Source organism: Saccostrea cucullata, unplaced genomic scaffold (assembly GCF_032062105.1).
Source record: "Saccostrea cucullata isolate Sc308-1 unplaced genomic scaffold, CSIRO_AGI_Scuc_v1 ctg38, whole genome shotgun sequence".
Lineage (NCBI taxonomy): Eukaryota > Metazoa > Mollusca > Bivalvia > Ostreida > Ostreidae > Saccostrea > Saccostrea cuccullata.
The window spans coordinates 265,243-274,461 of record NW_026937075.1 but is presented as its reverse complement, the minus strand read 5'-3'; the positions used below and the strand labels follow the sequence as shown (position 1 = coordinate 274,461).

Here is a 9,219-nt window from a genome sequence, read left to right as displayed (position 1 = left end):
CAAAATATTTGGATACATTTAAGTTGCATAAATATAATAATCACAGATGATACAGACAGGTGATAATGTATATTGCATGTGAATGGCCCGCCTCTAGTATTGCACCATGTCCAAAAATAGTGAAACATGTATATTCATGTATAACCCCCATAGCACTTATATTTACAAAACATGTAAAAATATAATCATGTAAAAACAAAACAAAATACATTTTTGGTATGGTATATTATGCATTTGCTAACACTTCATTATACCAGGCACGACGTCACCTTTTGTTGACAGAGAGGTCCATGATTTCTTCTGAGTTATTGCCCATTTCAGAAAATTTGAACTGCCTTTTATCGTAGAATTTGAGAAGAACGGGGTTCTGCGGGTGAAAGTGTTTTAAGTGAACAAAGTGTTGCCCTGGATCTGAAGTTGTGTGTCCACAGTCCTCACATACGTAAAGTTTGTTACGGCGTTCCTTATAAGCGTAAGAAAATTCAAATCCATGAACCTTCCGCCCATGTGACTCTAAGGAACAGCGCTGAGTAAATGCCTTACCGCAAGTACTGCACTTGTATGGTCTCACTCCTGGTCAGAAAACAGAGAAGACATGTTAGGTAAAGAGTTTTTGGCGCCAATTACAGGACATGACGTGGTACTTTTATTTACTTACATAAAACGTTAAAGTAAACTTACCAGTATGAGTTCTTGTGTGACGTTTGAGATCGAATGTGTCGTTGAAACCTTTGCCGCATATGGTGCAGAGATATCTTTTGATTTCACTGTGGCATTTCAGATGGCGATTCAGCAACCTTTGGAGTGGGAAGGACTTGTTACAGATATTACAAGTAAAATTCTGACCGTCTGTAGCTGTGAAAGTAAAAAGTACTCAGTCAAACAAGGGGGAAAATAATCTATCAAAAAAGTATGTATTTTACCAAAAGGTATTTAATGGTAATATTTGATAAGCTTACATGTTTTGTCATGAAAACTAGGTATTTTCTGGTCTTGAGCATGAGCAATGATGGGGTTTTTCATTCCAAAGCCACCATTAATAAGTTCTACCCCATGCACCACTGAATGCTGAAATATCAAATAGAAACACTCATTTGATAGATCTAATATTATTAAAACGCTTATGTATACTTTAACATGGTTTTGAAATCGAAAAAGTGGTTTTAATGAATAATATTCTGTAGGCAATTAAGAATTTCACTTAGGAGCAATTTTCTAACCTTGAGCATTGAAACGGGAGGATTGAGAAAGTTATTAACGCCGTCTAATTGGTCTCTAGATTGATGTTCCGTCGTTGATTTTGCTGAATTTGAGCTTGCACGATTTGGAAAGCCTGAGTCGATTATATGAGTCGGGCTCGGAATGAGCGGAGGAGCAACAGGGGACGTTGGGGAACATAGTTCCTGATACCGGAAGGAATGGTAGGGTAGAGGTGACGAGATGTTATTAAATCCAAATTTTTCACTTCCTGGAGAATGAAGCATTAAATTGTACATTTTATGTTCAAATGGTAAAGGTAGAAACAAGGGAGTTTTTCGTATATCCTGGTCTTTGGTTTTGGCTTCTTCATGTTTTCTTTTTTGCAAATTTTCAGCGCCATCTACTTCATCAGTATCCTTCAAGTAAGAATATTCTGCAAAGATAAAAAAAAATTCTTGTGTCACGACAACCAGAACATCAATAATATAAAGTCAGTTGACATGAATTAATTAGAAAAATTGCAAGATAAAGAAGTGCGCTTAAAAAGTGCATGGGCTTTACAGATGAACTTGAATAACCAGACGAAGAAACAAAGCTTTTCAATAGGCGTAGGTAAGTATCTTATTTTGAAATTTTGAAAATGAAAGATAATATTCGATAAAGCCATATTTCACTTATCAAAATATTTAATGCGGTAACATTTGTGGGTTCATCCACAATAAATTGAAAATTTCATGATCGTTCTCCGCAACCCTCCCACTATTCTAAAGAAAAATAATCTCCATAGCTTGCTCAATACTTGTAATTTAAATTCCTGTCCAATACACTACACGCATATAACGGCCCAGGGCCGGGGGCTATTTACTCTGATTTCTCTATCACCTCATCCCATTGAAACAGAAATTGTGACACGCTGTTTATACAGGGGAGATGTCTCGTGGTTTGAACGGGTAACAGTGAGAGAAAGTGTTTCTTTGTAATATACAAAAAGAGCTTTCATTACAATCCTATGAGATTAACTTCCAGGGCATCTTGAAATTTTATCCCAAGTGTCTTTTTGTTTGTTCAATCTTTTTTTCGTACCCCCTGATGTTTTTGAGCTAGACACAGCACTAAGGATAATTAAAACGCATCACTTGAGGGAAATCTTTTAGAAAATAAGGACCGGAAATTGTATGTTTAAAAAAATTCAAAGTTTGAAATGACTAAAAAACAAAATTTACTCAAAAGTGCTGTAAAAATATACATCTATAAAAACAGTCTGATTAGAGTAAATTGAGATAGAAATGAAACAATCCTACCTTTTTTGTCCAAGAGTCTTTCGCTGGACGGATTCTTTTGATCAAGCTGTGCTTCTTGGACATCTTGGGTAGTCTTTGGTCTATGCTGACCACGAACTAAAAATGATTTTGGCATAGCCAAGTTTAAAAGTCCACAAAAACACCAAAGACAAGTAAATATCTAGTGAAAATGTAGCAATTTTTGAGACAATATGCAATATATAACTTCAAAGATGATATATGGAAAGTGAGAGGGTATCTTTCAAGTTTTATACAGTGTCTACCCTCGACCCGCCTCTTCAGGTGATGGACGGGTATCCACATAACTGTACATCAGTAATCGCCACGGGATGGTGATCATCGAAACGTGTCCGACTCAACCACCTGTGACGAGTTTAGGTACACCTGTGTCTCTTAAAGGTAACAGTGCCCTACCTGTGTATTTGACAACAATGTATAAAAAGAACAAGACTTTAGTGAATTCAAATTCATGAAAATCATTCCACCCCCAATCCAAAATTTGAAAGGTAGCTAACAGTATTTTAGGTATTTAAACAATTATATAAAAAATAAGCTCATGGAATCAAATCAGAAATTTATAACTTAATTAAGTCAAATGGTTACACACTTTTAAACAACTCTCTCACATAAAAGTATCCTGGCAGTGTAAAAGTTTTGAATACCTTTCAATGAATATGAATAAACTTTTCAATTAAATATTTTAAATGAAATACTAGTATTACATGGTAAATGATTTTACATGTATCAGCTTTGATATACATACAGAATTGAAAATAATATTTTAAAAATATTGTCTTTAAAACTAAAAACCTCAGACGTATTGATGACTTGCTTTGTGAATTTTTAATGCTTTTGTATTCCTTATAAGTTGAAAACAAGTGATTTAAAAAATTCTTTACATAAGAAAAAGAGTTCATAAGTAAAATATATTACTTTTAAATTAGATTCATTTTAATATAGAATTAATCAAAGTACAATTATTAGGATAAATAGTAAACGAGGAGAGTAGAAAAACTTTGAACTCGATTAAGAACTACTGACATGCGCAGTTAAGTCACTTTAAAGGCATGTTATATATCTAACTGAAAGAATCTTGATAAACTAAATAGTCCAATAAGGTATTATTTAAATCCTGATCTATTTAATAGTTCCGTAAGATATAATGTATATCCTGAAATACTAAATAATCCTATAAGATGTTATGTAATGTATACCCTGATAAACTAAAAAATCCAGTGAGGTGTACATGTATGACTAGATACACTTAATGGGTCTTATAAGGTGTAGTATGTATTCTAAAACACTAAATAGTCCAATAAGATAAAGATATATATACTGAAACACTAAATAGTCCAGTAAGATTAAGATATGTATACTGAAACACTAAATAGTCCAATAAGATTAAGATATTTATACTGAAACACTAAATAGTCCAATAAGATTAAGATATTTTTACTGAAACACTAAATAGTCCAATAAGATTAAGATATTTATACTGAAACACTGAATAGTCCAATAAGATTAAGATATTTATACTGAAACACTAAATAGTCCAATAAGATTAAGATGTATATACTGAAACATTAAATAGTCCAATAAGATTAAGATGTATGTACTGAAACACTAAATAGTCCAATAAGATTAAGATGTACATACTAAAACACTAAATAGTCCAATAAGATTAAGAGGTACATACTAAAACACTAAATAGTCCAATAAGATTAAGATATTTATACTGAAACACTAAATAGTCCAATAAGATTAAGATGTATATACTAAAACACTAAATAGTCCAATAAGATTAAGATGTACATACTAAAACACTAAATAGTCCAATAAGATTAAGATGTATGTACTGAAACACTAAATAGTCCTATAAGATTAAGATGTATGTACTAAAACACTAAATAGTCCAATAAGATTAAGATATATGTACTGAAACACTAAATAGTCCTATAAGATTAAGATGTATATACTTAAACACTAAATAGTCCTATAAGATTAAGATATATATACTAAAACACTAAATAGTCCAATAAGATGAAGATGTATATACTGAAATACTAAATAGTCCTATAAGATTAAGATGTACATACTGAAACACTAAATAGTTCAATAAGATTAAGATGTATATACTGAAACACTAAATAGTTCTATAAGATGAAGATGTATATACTTAAACACTAAATAGTCCTATAAGATTAAGATATATATACTAAAACACTAAATAGTCCAATAAGATGAAGATGTATATACTGAAATACTAAATAGTCCTATAAGATTAAGATGTATATACTAAAACACTAAATCGTCCAATAAAGTGTAATATACTCATTAATACACGTAATAGTCCATTAATATGTAAAGTAAAACTATATAGTATAGTCCAATTACATACAGTTTTTTGAAACATTCAATACAGTATTAGTTTTACCAAAACAAATGTTGTCTGAAGGATTCGCAACATAAATGAAATGGAAATAAAATGCTTGTTTCGCCCATGATCAATATTTCTTAATTTTATACATATTACTCTTCTTTACGTAATGACACATTATTAAACTTTATCTTCTTTTTGATGATTTTTTTTTAAAAACTTTAAAATGTTGTGATTATGAATTACTAAAGCATAGCACTTAGTTTGCAACAAAATTATAACAATCAAGGAGTAAAATTATAGTCGAATGTATTTTTTCTTCTACATGTTTCCACATATAACAACAATTTTAAATCCATTCATCTTTCTCCATTTCTTATCTGACAGAAGTCTCTCAGTTGTCAGTTTCCCAGTATCTCGGATGAGCAGAGCAATCTGACTCTATCCATTCATTACTTTATCCGCCTTACTATGGATGCCCGATACTCCATGGGTCAGATGGCATATAACAGTAAACTTTAACCGTAGGCCCGCTAACATATCACCCTGCATCATACCCCTCTATTGTCTAAAAGGATTCGTCTCTTGTTCTCTTGACACGGGGTAATTTTAACATCGTATTGTTGGGTGTCCCCTCAATCTGCTTTGTCAAGATAAATTGTTTTGATAAAAATTATCTTCATTTTACTCTATTCTTCTTTCTTTATTTATCCCACTGCTTTCTTTTGAGTGACAGAATGCAATTATTCACTTTTTCCTTAAAAAATCTTGTAACTGGATACATAAAATGGTCATTATTGTTCCTTTTTAATATTTGTTTATTATTCACGAAAAAATATTTACTGATGAACAGTTCTTTACATGAAAATTTAATTAGGAGTAAGCTTGTGCATGCTTGAGTTCTGGCTTACAATAATGTAAGATGATATAGTGAAAAGGCGAGTAAAAAACTTGAAGAAAAAATGCACTGGCACCGAAGATTATTTCAAAGGCAGACAAGCTCAATGTTTAATTGCATATATGCATAGATGATACTCCTTTTGTGAAAAATGATAAACATGAATGCAATGGAAGTGATGAGATATACTTTCCCTTTCAATTTCGATGGTTTCTTTTTCTCATCGAGTTTATCCAGTTTTATTGATTTCTATTTTGAATATTGTTTGATAGAAACGAAAGAAAGGGCCTTACAATCTTTAACTGAAAACCAAGGGTTAATCTAGCATTTTTTTTTACATATCATATAACAAAAACAATAAAACATTAAGACATGTACAATCACCTGATAATAGTGATTATGTCTCCGAACTTATTTGCTACGCAGCAGGTTGCTCAGAGTACAATTAACTTTTAAAGCAAGACATGCTACTCATTGATAAGTTGATGTTACAAGGATTTCAACAACTTCGTTTGTAGTCGGCATTTCGCATATTCTCTGGTCGATAGAATGACCTTCTTAGCAAATATGACTTATCATTGGGTCGTATTTTGTCTGACTTGTTTAATACCAAATGTATGGCCTTTGTTTTAAACTCCAGTTGTCTAAGGAATGTTTCGTCTATACCTGCTCAATATATAGGGCTCAGGGCCGGTTTGAATGGTCTTCAGTTGATGTTTTCTCCTTCTAGGCACCTGATCCCACCTTTACGATTTCTAGGGGTCTTTTTTTATGTCTTCCTCACATATTTGTTTTGTTTACATTTTTTTTGACCGATCATTGCTCTTATACACCTTGAACATCAGAAAAAGGAGTAATTAAGCTTTAGCAAACATACACATTGCACACATTAATAACAACAGTACACTGTGGCATAAGTAAGCACTAAAACTTTATCTGACATATACCAGTAAAACTCCATAACATACATCAGTAAGAATACTTTGTGGCAGTAGGAAACAAAGTACTTAAGCATTATTTAATATATTTCATTAATGTGTACATTGTACATCAATAAAAACTGTAAATTGTGGCATTAGGAATTAGGCCTAAAGTTCTTTTACTCATGATTTTATTCTTTTATGATTTTTTAAATAGTTTAGAGATCAATGTTTATAGAAATTCAGTCTATTTATGAATAAAAGTTGTACCAAAATTCATAAAAAAAAATTAAATAACAACTAAAACTTAAATATAGTAGGAAATGACCAAATATTTTAAAATTCTATGACTAAAAACAAATATGAATCAAAATTTGTGCAATTTATTAAAAAAAAGATTGGAGTACTTATCTGATTTTAAAACGGTTGAATGAAAATGCTAACCTAAATCAGGGGTTACTAAAATTATCTGTCAATCGCAATTTTTCAAACATTTAGTATTTAAGAATCTAATTTGTCACTTTTAAAAAGCTTCCGATGGTTTGTCAAGATCGATTGTGAAGTTCAGGAAAATGTCATTCGGAGACGGTGTCTGTGAGGATTGTGTAATAATTGAAACACATAGATAACGACTTTCCTCCTTCTCACCGAACAATTAAAGTGCTAAGCCGTATCAATTGAGGAGTTAATCTTCTTGTTTAAGCCCTATTACCAAAACGCCATTGCGGGTAAATATGATAGGGGAGAAAACTGCCGTACCGTCAGCCATTGTTTCCTGACAATGGCCGATCATTTGACTAGTATGTCAAATTACAGGTAACGCATTCCATTTTTCATTCGAATTGACGTCCATAATTAGTTTTGGTTGTTCAAAATGAAAATCTGTACAAAGTTTTAACAGGAACAGACGGGAAATATAGAGGGGCTTTTTTGTTTGTATGGGCGTGGTCAACACTTTTTGGCTGTTAAACGATCATCTTTTCAGAAAGCAAGTATCTTTTTCTTTACAATGGCAACTCTTACGATGGGATTTTTTTTTTCGTTTTGTACAATACTTTATCTGCAGAGACCCAAGAATATGTCTTAAATACAGGTTTAAGAAGAATCTATTGTATAAACGCGAAAACTGAAGCTGAAGATTCTTCTAAATGAAGTAAAACTTACTTAAATAGATACACGCATTTTAGTTGAAGATATATTTTTTCACGATACATTGTATATTTAAAACAGATTCTTTTATTATATAAAATGAAAGACTTCAATTTCAGTCTACAGTATTAATTCTTTACATGAGTAACCAATAGGCATATCCATGGTCACGTGACTTAAGTTTTGACATTGTAATCAAGGTTCATCTTGAGATAAGACTATCAAATCTCACACCTTTGTGTAATTACATCTTAAACAGAAATCTTTTTAAAAGCGTTAAAAAATAACAAGATGTAATTTTTGTAAGTGATACGTAGATTTTAATACAGTTGCGTGATGGGTATAGATGCACGTGGTCTAGTTTTTGAAAATAAAAACCGTTATCATTGTGCGGAAAGCGGTCATCTCACAGCCTGTGGTTTTGAATTATCGCCTTTTAGAAGCCAGAAATTCCTTCTTAAACCTTTCAGTTTTATCAGGTTGCTTCACTAGTTGTTTTACATTAAAGAACAAAACGGTAACACGCAACGGTAACTTTTTGGGATCTTTTTCTTGTTGTTTCTTTCTTCTTAGCTTTCAAAAGTTGTCAGGAATTGCTACAATTGAATACCTTTATTGTCGACAATTTAAAAAACATCTTTTTCTTTTGTAGAGTTATCATATCTTTTTGTTTCTATTTTGTTACCTCATTTTTTGTGTATGTTATGGATATTTATCTCAATATCTTGAAGGAGATTTTAAAATGTGCTCAACAAGATGCACAATATACCGATAAAATGTCCCCTCTCCATATATGTATATAGTTTTCCCCGTTAGATGCCAAATTTCAACTGCTTATTTTTTTTTATTATAAACCTATGCATGAGATTTGGAGTGCACAAATAAATTTAATTGCAGTAACTTTATCAGAACACCCGAGTGACGATAGCATTTTTAGAAACACGGAGTAAATAGTTGATTTTCTACATTAGATTCTTCACACTCTCGTGCACTGGAACGGACGTACGGGTGAAATATAAGGATAAATTTAGATCTTCTAAGCAATAGATTATGGCACAAGAAATATCCATCACTGCTCAATGGCCATTTGTGTCGAATACAGGTCTAAATCGTCCAAACGATTTATCTGACATCACAGAATGGGTAAAGATTAAGTTCTAGAAAAGCTGTAAAGGAAACATCCATAAATGTGTATAAAAAATATGTTTTAAATCGATATAACGAATTATTGAATCAGCGAACCTGAAATAAAAGATACCTCAGAGTCTGAGGCATCTGTTTCTTATTTAGATATTTTCTTAGAAAGAGAATTTTATGGTAACTTAACGATAAAACTGTGATAAACTTGATTGCTTAAACTTTTCTATCGTCAAC

At 31.7% G+C, this 9,219-nt stretch overlaps 1 protein-coding gene across 1 annotated transcript; it reads right to left on the bottom strand.

Annotated features, from left to right (window-relative positions):
• Positions 1-210: 210 nt before the first annotated feature.
• On the bottom strand, positions 211-2,724 carry LOC134247195 (transcription factor ovo-like homolog lin-48). Its single transcript, XM_062729536.1, has 5 exons — positions 2,502-2,724; positions 1,221-1,633; positions 960-1,068; positions 682-855; positions 211-573 (listed from the first exon to the last, which is right to left on the bottom strand). The coding sequence occupies exons 1-5, from the start codon at positions 2,614-2,616 to the stop codon at positions 266-268; spliced, it is 1,119 nt and encodes a 372-aa protein (XP_062585520.1). The 5' UTR covers positions 2,617-2,724; the 3' UTR covers positions 211-265.
• Between the last annotated feature and the right edge of the window lie 6,495 nt (positions 2,725-9,219).

Excerpts from the sequence above, each read along its gene's own strand:
- LOC134247195 (XM_062729536.1), bottom strand. The coding sequence starts at position 2,616 with ATGCCAAAATCATTTTTAGTTCGTGGTCAGCATAGACCAAAGACTACC. Across the intron at positions 1,634-2,501 it reads AAGACTCTTGGACAAAAAAG|AATATTCTTACTTGAAGGAT; the intron begins GTAGGATTGTTT and ends TTATCTTTGCAG. Across the intron at positions 574-681 it reads TCACACAAGAACTCATACTG|GAGTGAGACCATACAAGTGC; the intron begins GTAAGTTTACTT and ends TTTTCTGACCAG.